A 16,813-nucleotide genomic window follows, 5' to 3' on the forward strand; every position below is an offset into this window, starting at 1 on the left:
CATCCCCCACTGGGGATTGAGCACAACCTGGGCATGTGCCCTGTCTTGAATCAAACCAGCAACCTGTTTGTGCATGGGATGATGCTCAACCAACTGAATTACCCTGGCCAGGGATGAAACTATGTCCTGTGCTGCTGCCATTTTACACTAAGGCCACAGAGTTAGGTGGCCATAAATAACATGACAGTGATGAGTAGCTATTTCATTCTTTGTAACTTAGGAAAGATAAGGGTCTGGTTCAGATTGCATGAGGGATATTATCATATTAGAATACAAATTGGTAACTATATAGGACCACTTTTGTGATTCAAGGTTCCCGGTTGGAAGAAGGACTCTGTTATTTGGGAGTAGAGAGAGTTGGTTTATTGTAAGAATGCTGATATTTCTTACATGAATTTTAATTTTCTTCAGTAGCTGGACAAACAGGAATTAATAACAGCTCTATTTCTCTGTCAATTTAAAATGTATCTTTAATATAAGGCTAATTTTGAAGACACAGAATATGTCACAGTCTATCCATCCAGTAACAAAGTAATTAAAGAACTTTTGTGTCTGACTTGTTCTCAATAAAAATTTGGATCCTTGTTTTTGGTGTCTAGATTTTATTTTCTTTAGCTGACCTTTGAAATTGAGAAGGAAACCTTGCATATCAGCAACTATTAAGATCAATAAATGTTGCTTCAGAAATCAATTCATTTGCATTACTTATTTCTATAGGTCTTCAAATGATCATATATGAAATTGAAAAAAATTTCTAATGGCTATTATGTAATGTTCATGAAAATTTCTATTATTTTTACAGAAACTGAGCTATTGTTTTAGATGCATCTTAACTTCAAAACTTGAAAAAAATATTTGTAGTCATGAAGGTAATATATGTAAACTATGCCAACACTTTTATAGTAATTGTTTCTGAAATTTACACGAGGTAGTACTCTTTGTACACTTACAAATGGCGAATGGATATTTAAGTATTTCAAAGTGATATGAAAAATATTTAAAATAACTAATAATAGAGAGTTATGGGAAAAGATGAAGCACTCGAGTATCATAAAGAAGAAATATGTTTGACCATAAGAGGAAGGCAACTTCATTTTTTAAGGCTTGAACTTTCATTGTTCTACAAAAACAAAAAGGGCTATAAAAGGTAAAGTAAAAAGTTATAGCATACATTTGCCAACATTACAATATCAGACAATCTATATAGATAAAAGGCTATTATGCTGTGTCTGACCAGTTGCTATGCTGTGCACTGACCACCAGTGGGAAGAGGCTCAATGCACGAGCTGCCAAGCTTCAGTGACTTAGCAGCAGTGATTCTGGGTGATGCACCCTGAAATCAGAGAGGAGGCAGATTGATGGGACCACAGGATTCCACCTTTCGCCATGGGTTATGTGGTGGCTGGGGAGTGGTCGGACCCGAAGCTGGTTTACTGCACACTTGCACTTGCGTTCCACACCCTGCACAACAGGAACTTTGCAGAGTGGCCCCTTGAACTCTGGGACCTCTCGGGGGATGTCAGAGAGTTGGTTTCAGCCAAATCCCAGCAAGCCAGGTTGAGGGACCCCACCTGGCAGAGGGACCCCGCTCACTCCGCAGATGGCAGGGAGGAACTGTGGGAGGTTGCCTCAGGGCATGTCTGGCCCATCTCCCCCAGCCCAGCCCCACCGGCCACCTTCTAATTAATTTTCTTTAAACACACACAGATCGGTGCACCAGGTCACCATAAACATAATACATATGAATTCCAAAATGTGTATATAGCTCATAAACAACACGAGGTAACTAGACCATACAATCAACAGAAACACAATGACATGGGTAGAAATCAGCAGTAAGAATCAGTCAGGTACATGGCAAACTATGTAATCAAATGATAATGTCTACTAATTAATTGCCAGCTAAGGAAATTTTTGAAAATGAATTTGGAAAGTGATTTAGATTTTTACTTAGAAACTTCAAAATCAAACATTATATGTTTGCTTCCTTCTTTATAATAACTTCAGTTGGTCAGAGGCAGAAACACTGGATACTTAAAAATGTTCAAAGTAACTCAAAATTCCTGTCTACTCTAGTTTTAATCCAGTTCTTCCCATTGACAAATGTTTTCGGATAATAAAAAACAAAATTCACTAATTTGACCTTTGACACTTCTCATTTTTATCTCCACCTCTTATAGCTAATGTGTATAAAACCAGCAACACTTCAGCAGTTGTTTTGAAGAAGAGGGATTAAGGTGTGTGTATAACCCTAACCTGAATAACAAACATTTAGAAAATTTAGGGTTTGGTTACTCCTTTTAAGTATGGAAAACAATACCCAGAGTGAAAGTCCACCTGCACTTTTGTCCAGAAAGCCAGATGCAGACAGAGCTATGCACTTAAAAAAAGAGTTAAAAATATCAAAACATATTTTTTATTTTCTTTATTTTTAAGTAGAAATTCCTGGTTTTACTCTCTCCTAATTTAAAGCATAAAATATAGAAACTCATATATACATATATGCATAAAAATAAAAATATTTGTGTGTATATATATATATATTTGTATATATTCATATATACAAACATGTGCATATATTTACAAAGATCAATATGTTTTTCAATAGTCAAGTGAAGATCTGCTATCAAAAATTTTAATTTCAATATCTAATATTAAGGCTTTATATATATATTATGACAAATATTCTAAAACTGGCCAATATTTATCAATCAATAACAAAATAGAAAGCTTCTATTTTTAAAGAAATTATTTGCTACTTATTTGATGGCAACTGTCATTATTAGGGACTCAGCATATTAGCAGTTGCTCTATTTGCTGGAAAATGATAATTTTATGTGTGTTTTTTCAAAACAAAGATTCACTTACACTTGCAAAGAGACCCTATTTGGAGTGGTATCTATCATATTAGTTGATTCATTAGGTTGAAAACAGAGGCAGTAACTCTGCTTAGTGTAGTGGTATTCTTCCCCCCATTTTGTTTTAGAAACAGGCACCACCAACACTTGAAATACTATCCAATAAATCTCATCAGGAGTATACCAATATAATATGTAACATGGTTTATTCAAACCTGCCCATGAGATGGCTATTTGCCAAAAATAAATATTTTCTACATTAGCTTCGGTTAGTGTTCCTTTTCTTGTTGCAAGACATTTTGGCTTGTAGGAATTGTTGAATAACCTATGCAAAAGTTGTTGCAAAAACACTATGGTGGCAATACATAGAAGTAAAAATTACAAGTCTCAGTTAGGGACTCCTCAATTTTTCACTTTCCACCTTTGTTCAAATCTGTCAGCTTTGATTAATGCTTAGGGGAATAAAGAATTGGTAATATTCAAAGAGAAGCAATCTCTCTATAGCCACTTCTCCCTCTCATATTTATTCCAAAAAATGGAAAAGAATGTGTCCAACACGAAGTCAAGGAGATAAACCACAGCAAAGCATCTGGATGGCTATCCTTAAGCTACACTTCAGTTGTTTTTTAACAAAAGGGGTGCAACTTCTATTTCCTGTCTATAGAGCATCCAAAAGTGATAACAAAGAGGTTTGATACCACAAGCAAAGGATTTTAACTGAGCTCTACTGAGCTGACTGCCTACTTAAAAAAAAAAAAAAAGTCATAGTAACATGGCATAATGAAAGACTCTTCTCCTTCTCCCCCTTCTTCTTCTTCTTCTTCTTCTTCTTCTTCTTCTTCTTCTTCTTCTTCTTCTTCTTCTTCTTCTTCTTCTTCTTCTTCTTCTTCTCCTTCTCCTTCTCCTTCTCCTTCTCCTTCTCCTTCTCCTTCTCCTTCTCCTTCTCCTTCTCCTTCTCCTTCTCCTTCTCCTTCTCCTTCTCCTTCTCCTTCTCCTTCTTCTTCTTCTTCTTCTTCGAGCCACATAGCATAAAAATTGGGTTTTTAGCTCTTACAGTGGAATGACATTAGACAATCCCTCTCAGCCATCCTGTTGCAGCATAGTAAGGAGAATGAGACCTACCTCTCTGAGTTGTGAATAACAGTGAGCGGTGCCTAGCACATAGTAGGTAGTCAAAGATAATTTGTTTCCATTTTTTTCCTATTTACTCCTTGTCATTTCCTTGTTTTTATCCAAAGTATTGAGGCCTTCATCTGAGGCATAATTTATTTCTTGTGTTTACATGTGGAAGTTAAATTAAAGGTGTTAAAACAAATAAAGATGGTACTCCCTGATGCATCTCAACCCCATTATCTGCCACGAGAGCCTTCTTAAGATCACTGTAAGCTATTCATGAGCCCGGGAAAATGGAATTCCTACACTAACTATATTTTTGCCCCTTTACAATTCATAAGGGCATACTATAATAGAAGCAAGGTGTATTAAAAGCTAAGAGAATATTTCCAAATTAGCGTGGAAAAGCCAATAATGCATTGTGATCATGATACATGATGGTTTTTGGCCCAGTGAGTGACAGCTAATTGAATGTCAGCAAGCAGATTGAAGAAATTTGATGCTGGTGATAAAACATCATCGTACCAACAACAGCTGTGCCATCCTTTGGGGGAGTAGGGTAGAAGCTTTGGGTAGCTGTTGAAATAGAAAAAGAAATTGTGCAAACTGAAAAGCTCAGAAGCACTCAGATGGTTTGGTAAGTTAGTTTTTGGCCAAATAAGTCCTGCAAAATATTATAAAAGTTACACTTGTTTTTAAGGTAATAGACATTTTTCTAAGAAGGGCAATAGCTCAAGTCAAACAAGGAAAAACTGAAATCCCCAATAACACAGCCCCTATAGGAAAATTTAGGGCTAATAAGGGTCTTATTGTGTCCCTTCCAAGGGTTTTTCATTAGAAGTATCAGAAGACCTGGTAGGACTTTTACCTTTATTACAGCCTTCTGAAACCACAATTTATAGGGTAATGCTTAAGAAAATGTTGGTAATAGATTTCACAATTAGCACTGGCAGGGTCAGGCTTAGAAGATTCCTTACTAGTGATCCGTTACTTGTATCTTAGAGGAACTGAAAAAAAAATACATGTTAAATGCTGGTTTTAAAATTCTACCCAAGAGCAAATATGTGATGTACGAAAACAATCCTTTGTTGTATTGACAATATAGATTCAAATATAGCTTCATATAAGTATGTCAAAGTAAAGTTAGGAAGAGCATACACTGAAGAGACTCAAATGTGTTTTGAGAAAAACATTCACATTTCTTCTGCTGTTATACCCGAAGCGGAGTGCATGAAAACCATAATTACTCTTTTTCTGAGCAGAGCTGACATTTTTGATGGAATCTGTTTTTGAATAAAAATACAGTCTTTAGATTGGGGGAAGATAACTGTTCAGCATTTTTCAGTTACATGAAGAACCACACGAAGCTCCTAGCATATTCAGTTTGGTCAGCCATTTAATTAGACATTTGGCAACCACCTTGTTTTATTCCCCCACTTAGCTCTTTTTTGAAAGAATTAGCTAATTTTCTAATCATTCTCTTACCTCATCTGCAATGTCAATTATTTGAAAAAAGCATCCCAAATATGATGCAAATATGCAAAACTGCTTCCTCTTCTGATTCTTGCTCTGCTCTTGTGGAATTAATTGGAATTAAAAGTAAAATTTCAATATGTTTTTATTAATTTTTTAGAGAGAGAAAAAGTGAGAAGGATAGAAAGATAGAAACATTGATGAGAGAGAAACATATCAATTGGCTACCTCCTGCAAGCCTGCTGTTGCAGATCAAGCCCAAAACATGACCAGGAATTGGACCAGGGTCCTCTTGGTTCATGCTCAACCACTGAACCACACCGGCCAGGCTAAAAATAAAATTTAAATAGGAAGTCAGAACTAAAGACACCAGAGTTAGCCCTGGCCTGTGTGTCTCAGTTGGTTCGACCATTGTCCCATGCACCAAAAGGAGGTTTGATGTTCTCTCTTTCTCCCTCTCTCTCTCTCTCCCCCTCCTCTTTCTCTCTTAAAAAACATACCAGGTTTATTATCTCCTCACCTGAACAAAGTTTTTGTTTGTTTTGTTTTTAAGTATTAATAAGCATATAGCATGGTTATGGCTATCTTCCAGAGATCCACTGCCAGCAAAATGATTTCTCATCTTTTATAAAAATGCCGTGGAACAGGTTGTGTGTAGGCCAGTGGCCAGGGGCAAAAGAATGAGCCCTGTCTCTGGAGATACAAGTTTAATCCTAATTCTCTCCTCTGAGATTTTCAGATGGGTAATGTGTCTTTTGGGTGTCAATTTTCTTACCAAAATGAATGTGGATTTCTAAGATCTTCTCTGAAATGCCCAAATATTGACATACCTAAGATTAGGGCTCAATATAAGTCAAAGAAATATTACTTCTCCCCAGTGTTATCCTTAGATCCACATCTGAGGCTTTATTATCTCTCTTCCCCCCACACCCCCATTTAGGTGCAAGATTCCTTTTCTTTTTGGACAAATCTAGGGCAATTTTTTCTTACCTCTCTTCCTAAAGATTGCTTACCTCATTTTCTTCCCCTTTCATTGTTTCCTTCATTTTATTTCTACTTTAAAATCTCTAAAGCCCATTTTAGCATACTTTATCCCCATAAATATTATTAAATCTAAGGCAGTATTTTATATAAAAGAACCTTAAGATTTTTCAAGGCTCTATTTCTGTTTTATTAGTTTCAACTCCTCATATGTGTTTAGTGATTAAATGAATTTTGGGTTATTATAGTGTTTTGTGGTCAAGCCTCTTTTACTTTGCCTTTTTGATTTTTTAATATTCACAAGTCTAGGAAGTTACTAGCATAACCATTTTTTAAGTGTAGTTTTAAAAGTACAAAATGAACTGAAACAATGCCCACATCTATAAATGAACAAGCATTTGACATCCTCAATTAAAAATGTTCCACTGACTCAGACTGATAAAAAAAGCATCATATAGTAAGCTAGATCAAAATCCTGCCACCAGGGAGAATCCTATATAATAAAAGCCTAATATGCAAGTTGACCAAATGGTGGAAGGACTAGTGGAATGACTGGTTGCTATGATGTGCATTGATTACCAGGGGCAGACGCTCAACTCAGGAGCTGCCCCAGCCCACAGGCCCCAGGCCAGCCAAGGCGGGTGCCAGTGGGGCCCCTGATCGCCCCACTGGTTGTTGCACAGATCAGCCCTGATGGCTGGCCAGGCCTAGGGACTCTACCCATGAAATTTGGGCCTCTAGTAATATTAATACTATTCCAAACTATAAGTTTAACATGAATGTAATCTGAAGGGTTTTTGCCAAGGTGATAGCTGTGTGTTTATGAGTACTTCTATCCATAAAAACTCAAGTAAATTTTTTGATGAAAAAAATAGTAAATAAAGGACCAGGTTCTCCCTACTTGTGGGCCAAAGAGCTGGTTATTACCCAACACATTCATAATGAATATCATCGTACTTCCCCAAGTACTCTGTCTTTATTTCCGGGTACCCAATAGGTTGTATGGGGAAATTTACAGGCTGAGTTTTAGCACAGAGAAGAAATCAGGTCATTCAAAAGGACTTCTAGTACTGAGGAAGGACTCCAATCCAATGTTGGACTGTTTCCCTGAGTTAACTTTTGGTATCTCAAATATTGTGATTTTAGAAAATCTTCTATTCAAGTGTTCTTCATTTAAAAAATTTAAACCATGGAGAAATATAATCACCAAGTTCACTGTCATTTTCACAGTGTATAATGGGCTCACTACATAAAAACATCAGTTCCTCTTCAGACTTCAAAATTGTTTTCGAATTTCCACTTTTGATATGGCTTCTTTGGGTCACAAGCAGCAACTTTCAGGGTTTTCTGAGAAAAAATTCCTTCCAAGCATAACAACTCATGATAGTTTCCAGAAACAATGTGATCCACCTGGAGAGAAAGGGGATCTGAGAATGAGCCACGGTAAAGAAATGGAAACCAATTAAAAAAAAAGATAGGCACTTACATTTTTTATTCTTTAGGGTTATTCTGAACTAAATTAATAGCATAAACACTGGCTTTGGGCAGTATTAAGTTTGTTGCTCTTGCTTACACTAAATTCTCATACTTCAAAGATGAATTTTCTAATTATATGGCTGATTACTATATTATTTAAAGAAAATAGTACCAGATGGCATTTCTATATTTGATGGATGATGGCTCCTTTACTGATGATAGAAAAGAAAACACACACACACATACACACACACACACACACACACACACACACAAAAATAACACCCACATACCATCATAGGTAGTGAGTCAGTTAATTTCTTAATTAAGTCTAAGCCTTAGACTGCAAATTTAGAATACAAAATGCTAGATAAATAATGTATTCTACTTATGAGCTCCCTACCATAATCTCTGAGTACACAATGCCTGACATCCAGAAAATTTGGATGTAATTAGGAAAAAAAGTCAAAAGCACTTCAGGGTTCTATAATATTATTGCTTAATATATATTAATATCCTAGAAATGGTGAATGGCCTACTTAGAACTTGCCCATGGCTTTGTAATTTTTTTTATTTTTATTTTTTTACCTATTGAACTTTTCAACTATCCAGGACTATGACAAAGATGATTATATACTTATATATAATAAAGATATTATTAGTTTTATAATACTTTCAAAAATTATTAAACAGGGGTGACAATAATTTATTTATAGATATTCCTACAAAACTATATTAGAAAAAATAGACCTCTGGTAAAATCATTCCAAATGCTTTTATCTACTGAATCATTTATAATGTAATTGAGATTTAACTTAGATGATCAAGTATGTCATTGGGTTAGACCTCTCCGCTGAAACCATCATCAGCATCACCCAGGAGACAGTTGGACATGCTGACTTTCAGCCTTGCCATAGACCTATGGAATCAGAATCTGCATTGTAACAAACTCCCTTGTAGAACTTGGGCAATATGATGCTCAAGTATGCTCAAGATTTTGTAAAGAAGTTAAACTTGAGCAACATTATTATTGACTACCTACAATGTTCTGCTGGATTGTAAAGAGGTAACTAAAAACTCGTCTCCAGCCCTGGCCAGTATCTCAGTGGTTAGAGCATCAGCATGTACACTGAAGGATATCAAGTTCGATTACAGTCAAGGGCACCTACATGCATTTCAGGTGTACTTCCCAAATCTAGTCAGGGCTTGTGTGGGAGGCAACCAGTTGATGTTTCTCTCTCTCTCTTCTCCCCTCCCACTCTCCCTTCCACTCTCTCTGAAGAAGCAATGGAAACAATATCTTCAGGTGAGGATTAACAACAACAACAACAACAACAACCTACACACACACACACACACACACACACACACACACACACCCCAAAAACGTGTCCCCATACGAAAGACACATGGGGTAGAGGGCCATTCCATTCCCCAAGTCCTAGAAGCCACCTATGAAACTATATTTACCTTTAAGTGACCTCATTCCGGAGCATTTGGGGAAGGCTGACCTAGAGAACATCTTTTAAATGCTGATTTATGAACACATAACTTTAATAATTCATTGGTATCCAGGGTCAAGCTTACCATTACCCCTCTTCCTTCCATGAAGCTTCCAACTCCTAATGCTTCCTGAAAAGGGAGACATGCTCCTGCCATTCATAGTCTTATTTTCCATTTCTCCCTTTTCTTTCTAAGACTTTCACGTCTTGGGGGGTTTAGAAAGGTAAGTATGAAAACTACCAAAATACTTTAAAAAAGAAAAAGACCATTTTAAAGATATTCATTTCTATGACATCTGGCAGCATGAAAAGGGGAACTCAAGGCAGAAAGCAGCTCTTTATTGTGTTAAAGTCACAAATAAGGTGGGGTAAGGATTTTGTTTTTCTCATATTCTGTATTTTCTTTTTCTTTTTCTCTTCTCTCTCTCTCCCTGTCTCTATTTCTCTCTCCCTCTTTCTTTCTCTTCCTCCTTTCTTTGGCACAGGGTTAGAGAAACAGAAGGTAAGATGTAATTTATTTGATACATATTTATGGATTTTCCCAATACCATGAAACATAAAATTATCAGTTTATGCACTGATAATTTCTAATATTTCAGAAAAATTCAATAATAACCATTATTACTAAAGAGGGGGAAAAAATGCCCCGAAGCAACTGAAATGTAACAGAGAAAATTTAAAGGGGGGAAGGCTAGAGAATGTGTGGCTCAGGCCCTGGTTTTGACCCTGGGCAGGAAGAAAATTATCCTGGCTGTGACATCAAAAGGAATGGAGGCACTCCACGTAAAAATGTGGGCTTACTTTGGACTATTCCTGACCAAAATGATGGTCTCCATATACTCGGTGATTTGAGGATTTGAGGGCTACCTCCTGGTGAGCTAGTGGGAAATTTGAGAAGATAGTCCTGACATTATTTCTACCACTCCAAGATCCTACATCAATGATTATGACTTTTACCCTGTTGAAACAGAATTGGGAAAAGCTGAGAGGACTTTGAGAGACTAGTAGGGGTGTCGAACTCAATCAGAGAAGGGGCCAAAAACTAAAATCCAGCCTAAATCGCGGGCCGAATGGTTTACTGAACAGTCATAAACTGTCATTGTGATGGAAACGCAGCGGAGTGCAGTGATGACAGCGCGGTGCGGGCCACATTGCAAGGCCTGGCGGGACGGGTTTGGACCGCGGGCCTTGTGTTTGACACATGTGGACTAGGGTATCGCTGGGATGTTCTGGTAAACATGAACCACCAGACCTCTGGGAAAACACCCCCTGGTTTGTAGCATGGATATAAATACACACATCGTGGCTGGTTTGAATTTACCAAAGCAGGATCCCTGAAGGTGCAGTTGGCAAGAGTTGAACACAACCAGCTGCTGCAAGGTGGTGGGAGCTGGCTCCAGCACCCCAGGGGAGTCCTATCTCTGGAAACCAGAGGGCATGAGCAAACGTTCCTAGTTGGAAAGAGGCAGAATGGGGAACCTAATGCAGAGTAAAATGCAGGGCTGGGAGGGAACACACTGCTTCTTACTTTCCCCTTACACTCCCCTTGTGAGCTTTCTGGTAACTGATGCAATCTAATTCTAGCCTATAGCCCAACTTTTGGCATTGTTAACTGACTAAACAACAACTTTAGAAACAGACGATGACAGCAATACAAACAACAAAACCTGGTGACTTCTACTTAAAATAATTGAGAAGTTACAAAATATGCCCAACTCTCTGTGAGAACTTTTTCACAAACACATTGTCACAAACACATTGAAATCTTCAGATTGATTGGCTGCCAGGGAGGGTGTTCTGTCACCTTTAGCGGGAAGTTGGATTTGCGGAGAGAAGAGATATACACATTTTGCTTACCAGTTCTGACCGAAAGGCTGATGCTGACTTGTGTACCCATTTCAGCCCTTTGTTTCTGTTATCACAAGGGAGCAGTCTCAAGGCTCCCTGCTCAGGGACGGGAGCCAAGCACTGCTCTCCATGTTTAATAAGTCTTAACCAGGTGTAATTAAACTGTTGAAGCTGTGGAAGAAATGAGTAAGAGAAAGGTCACCTCAGGTGGAAAACACAAGTAAGGGCTTCGTCAAACCTTTTTTTGCCAGTAAAGGTTAAGAATATAGGCACTCTCGTCAGATGGTTTGTATGTGAATCCTGGTATTGCCACTTTCAACACTGATAGTAGGGGCATAATATTAATCCTGCCTAATCTAATTTTTCTCCATTTTTAGTTGGGTAGCAACTTCAACGTGACTGTCTCACAGGCTTGGGTAATGACTGTCAAGTGTTTAGCACACTTACGTAAGCCCTGAGAAAGGGTTAGTTGCAACCGTACACCACAGTCCAGTTAGTACATACCTGCAAACAAATGTCATTCCAGTTCGAAATCCCAGACCACCTGGTGCTTGAAGTATTGGAACCTCCAAACCACCATAGTCTTGAGCAAGTGGGACTTCAGGAGATCCAAGTCAGGGCCCTAAACTACTTTGTGGAAATTATTATGCTAGACAACCAGACCCCTAGAGGGAATGTTAAAAATCTTTCTTTATGCCCTAACCGGTTTGGCTCAGTGGAAAGAGCGCCGGCTTGCAGACTGAAAGGTCCCAGGTTTGATTCCGGTCAAGGGCATGTACCTTGGTTGTGGGCACATCAGGTGTGCAGGAGGCAGCTGGTAGATGTTTCTCTCTCATCGATGTTTCTAACTCTCTATCCCTCTCCATTCATCTCTGTAAAAAATCAATAAAATATATTTTTGAAAATTTTTTTCTTTGCTGATAGTGTGAAGGACTGCTCTTAGAGAAGTCCAGTTTTGCGGAATCACCAAGGTCTAAAATAAATGCCAATTCAGGATATGGAACCATGTTTTTAATTTTTATATATTTTCTCCAGTTATTTACAACCTAGTACTATCTGCCTGGTTAATAAACTGTAAAGCTCTGAGTCTGTGGGAAATTTGTAAAGGAATTAGTAAATAAGTCTACTGGTAAAATCTAAAAGTTTTTATCTAATGAATTATTGGTAATGTGATTGAGATGTCACTTAGATGATCAAGTATGGCATTGGGGTAGACCTCTCTGCTAAAGGGTCTTACTCCCTGGCATATGCCACTCTAGACCATCATTAGGGTCACCTACATCTAGTTGGAAATGCAGAGAATCAGTTCTGCCACGAACCTATTGAATCAGAATTCACATTTAGCAAACTCCCCAAGTGATTTGTATGCATATTTAAATTTGAGAATGTGGATAAATGGTGGTTCTATGGAAAGTAACCTTACCGGGGGTCTGATCACAAATTCCCAACAGGCAGGTCATGGTGGGTGGTCATGCCCCACCTTGTTTTTTCCCACCTTCATGTACTTCCTTACATACCTTCCTTAATCTCAAATGCACAAAAACAAAACAAAACAAAACACCCTGCAAAACTATTATTCTAGAGCATTTGGGATCTTACTCCCTGGTATATGCCATCAGTTTGGCTCAAATAAACTAATTAAATGTTTCTATAGGTTTGGATGTTTCTTATGTTGACAAGAAGCATGGACACAATACAAAGAAGCTATGTAGCTATGAAGAAAAGCTAGATAGTACCTTGCAAAGGGACAACTCAACTGATTGATAAGTTAACTAAAGAGACTTTTTAAGTAAGGTGAAAAGATAGTGCTTGATGGGACAATCCTACAACCCTCGGGATTTATTCTTTTAAGCTTTATTATTGTTGTTGTTGTTATTATTATTATTATTATTGTTATAAATGCTGTAGTCACTGGCTTAATATTGTCTTATTATTTCTGGCTAACTTTATCTCCACCAAGTTTCTTTACTTTATCTCCACCAAGTTTCTTTACTTTTTATTACTCCATAACTTTATCTCCACCAAGTTTCTTTACTTTTTATTACTCAAACAAGCCACAGGAGGCAGAAGCCTAAAAGGAATAACAAGACAAAAGGGAGATGGACATTTGTGGAAGGCAGGGGTTGCACAAGTCATATATTTCCTTCCCAGTCTCCTCTCAAGAGACTCAGTGGTTATTAAGACCATAACTTGGATTTTCAGATAAAATATTGATGAGACTGGAAGGGTTGCACTATTTAATATTTTATTTTCATCTAATTTGGACTAATATTGTTTTGTTTTACTATTTGTGAGTTGTTTCCTCTCAAAATTGTTAATACATATAAGTTATTTCTTGATTTTTGACACTTTTTTCTTTCAAGTGTCTCCTTTTTTTCCTAATTAAAAGTCCCCTTAGCCTCAGGTTGCAATCCATAGCTGAATTATAGCCACAGAGATGACAAAATGCCCCCTTTTTTTTCTAGTAGAAGCTTTGAATGAAGAGGTATTGATGGGATGTACTTCAAAATCAAATCAATATCTCCTACTCAAATCAAAGTAGTATGTTTTGGCAAGCCTATGTTATCATGAAAAATAATTTCTCTACCTAAGAGTGGCCTACAATTTTAGGGAACTGAGTTGTACTCATGAATTGATGTCCCCGTGAGTCCAGAAACTGTCCCCAAAGAATAAGAATGAATAGGGATCGTGTGTTGGAGAGGGAGGTGCCATCACCTCCAGCTCCCCTCCAGCACTGCAGAGTTCCTCCCTCCCTCACCACTGTGCTCTGAGTCTGTGGGAGTGTTGCTGCAGGGTTTTCCATCATGGATCGTGAATTATGTGATTTACATTATTTCCTTCAGATATAGAAGAATGGGGGCAGGGTATAGAATCAGAGAATCAAATTGCTCCCTGAAATTAATTATTTAAAAATATATCCTGTCTTTTTCTTTATTACTCTATCTTTATACGTCACGTGCTATTTTCAACTTTTTTTTTTTTTTTTGTCTGTTATTATAGCAGTGAACATTTGTGGAGCATTAAGAACTGGGTGTTGTTCTAATTGCTTCATAGTTTCATCTAATTCAATTCTCACACTAGCATTAAGGTGGGCACTATAATCACTGCCATTTACCTGAGGGTTAAGAAACATACAAAATTCACACACTTTGCAAGTGAAGGAGCCAGATCTCCGTTTCTCATGTGTTGACTTCAGTACCCACATCTTTACATTTAGCAATCTTATGATTATATAGGAATTAACTATTGTTTCTGTAAGCAAAAACCAATTTCTCAAGTGAGTGATGAATGTGTTATACCCTGCACTTATCAGCTATGCACCAGTATGTGAGCTGCACCTACTATCAGAGAGCAAACCCCAGCCCAGCATACCTTGCTGCTCCCGTCACAGTCTTCCAGAATGGCTGTGGTATTTTCAATGGAAAGGCATTTACCCAAGGCCATGTTAATAAGCTAGGAAGCAAAATATAAAATATGTATGAAGAAACAAACATTTTAAAGTAGATCAAGGCATTCAGAAAACACAGAATATGAAACAACAGGAAGGTTAAAAGACAGTTAAGTTAATATAGCTCAGCAGTACTTAGCACTGTAAGAGTTCAGTGGTTGCTATCTCTAAGAGACATAATGCAATCTTGCTAAAGTACAACTTCAATCTCTCAATTGAGCCACAGAGCCAACAAACAGAAGCTTTTAATTAACCCTTGCCTGGGATGTTGAATAGGGAATGAGCACAAGGTGGCAAGAAAAAGTAGTTATTTTCTTGGCTCAAGTTTGTCTGATGCATATATTAAAAGTCAGGGCACACACTTGCAATTTAATCAAACTGACAGCTGTGAGCTCTGTTGCCTGGCTGACCCCTCCAAGCTACTTGACTGCTCAGGCATTGAATCACAGATAGATAAATTGAGTCCTTCAAGAACAGCAGATTTCCAGCTGATTCTCTGTCAGAATCTTCCTAATGACTCAGGCAAGCTACAATTCATTACAGGAAAGTCACGAAAATGAATACGGAGCCAAGCTTAAAGGCACTTTCTGGCAGGCCCCCAGCTCTTTAATGGATTTGCAGGGTCAAATATAGAGGCAGCTTTCTATAAGTCACCATTTAACGCAGAAAAATGTTGATTCCCTTGCCCCCTTGACATCCTGGGCAGGGCTAACGAGGCTGTGGGTTAATAGTGCAATTTAGACTTCTCAGGTTTCTAGAAGAGCTGTATAAAACCAAGTTTCCACTCTGGAGAGCCTGCGGAGCAGGGAGGTGGTGAGGGCTTAGTTGCCAGGGACACTATTAGTGCCCTCTCCTGCTCCACATGCCTAACACAGAGCTGTAACTCTGGGGTGATGACGCAGTCTCTGTAGCTCACAAAACTACCAGTGTCAGAACATGATGCTCAGTGAGTTAGTCCTCACTTTTTCCACTCATAGCTTAGCTGGCAAGAAAATGCAGAAAAATGACAACTAAACTAAACTAAAAGGGATGCCACAGGGAGGGATGCCACAGGGAGGCTAGATTCTGCCAGATCTAAAAACTTACAGTGACCTTCATTTGGATTTGAGATGTGAATTTACACTTGTATTATTGAGTATAAACCTGACAGACCCTTGAGGCACTGAAACAACATAAAAATAGTAGCCGGTTGGTTGCTTTGGGGTTGGCTGGAATGCAAAAGAAATTCTAGAAGGACATGAACTCTGTCAGAAATCTCAAAGAAAGCTCTGTTCACAATTTAAAATGGAAAATATGGGAGAAACCCCCCCACCATTAGTAAGTGGGAGCAGTCAGTAATCACAGAAGGAATCAACCATCGTGAACTTCAGAGAAGAGTAAATAGAGATGAAACAGAGATAAAAATATTGTGGATAATTTAGAAAATATTTTATTGTCAAAGGGGTGTGGAAATCTCTGGCTTCAATCTCTTGAACAGGTAGTCTTACCCCGGAACCTTTCAGAACTTTCAGTAGGGTATCATAATGTTCAGCTTGCTGCTCTAAGAGAAATGTAGTGTGTTGTTTGCCATATGTATTTGACCATGGATCCCTAGTTTTGGCAGCACAGCTAATAAGATGGCCCAGAACAGTGTTTCGGAGCCCAAGGTTCAATAGATTTCTTTGTATTTATTTTGTACAATTCCTTCTTCCAAGAACTGAGAGGCATTAGAAGGAAAAAGGGCAATCTTTTCTATCCTTGCCTCCCTCCCCCTGATCCCACCCACTTCATCTGAAGATCTATTTCCCTTCCCTCTTTACCAGTGATTACTAGAGAAATTTACTAGAGAAACTCCTTTTCTTAATAACAAAATATTTGATGAAGTGCTAAAGAACTGTGATTCTTTATCTCATTTTGAATGGTTTTCAAAATTGAGTCATTTTATTTTATTTTCCGGCGTATAAGACGACTTTTGAAATGAAAAAAAGTCAACCGAAAATCAGGGGCAAAAGGCCAAAATTGCACAAAAATTACCTGCAGATCTTGACGGCAAAATAAGTCTTTTCTTTGTAGTGGGAGGTAGTCTTATACAGCGAATATAGGTCTAAACCTATGTTTTAAGTGTAAAATTAGGG

At 37.9% G+C, this 16,813-nt stretch overlaps 1 protein-coding gene across 1 annotated transcript in view; it reads right to left on the bottom strand.

Annotated features, from left to right (window-relative positions):
• Window positions 1-5,989: 5,989 nt before the first annotated feature.
• The window catches only part of GALNT5 (polypeptide N-acetylgalactosaminyltransferase 5), a 48,005-nt gene continuing 37,181 nt past the window's right edge, over window positions 5,990-16,813 (bottom strand). Inside the window, exons 8-10 of the mRNA XM_036421838.1 lie at window positions 14,624-14,704; window positions 11,261-11,422; window positions 5,990-7,835 (exon numbers count right to left, since the gene is read on the bottom strand). Coding sequence (XP_036277731.1) covers window positions 7,695-7,835; window positions 11,261-11,422; window positions 14,624-14,704 — 384 coding nt within the window. The 3' untranslated portion in view covers window positions 5,990-7,694. The remainder of the gene's footprint in view (window positions 7,836-11,260; window positions 11,423-14,623; window positions 14,705-16,813) is intronic.

Source organism: Pipistrellus kuhlii, unplaced genomic scaffold (assembly GCF_014108245.1).
Source record: "Pipistrellus kuhlii isolate mPipKuh1 unplaced genomic scaffold, mPipKuh1.p scaffold_m20_p_7, whole genome shotgun sequence".
In the NCBI taxonomy this organism is placed as follows: Eukaryota; Metazoa; Chordata; class Mammalia; order Chiroptera; family Vespertilionidae; genus Pipistrellus; species Pipistrellus kuhlii.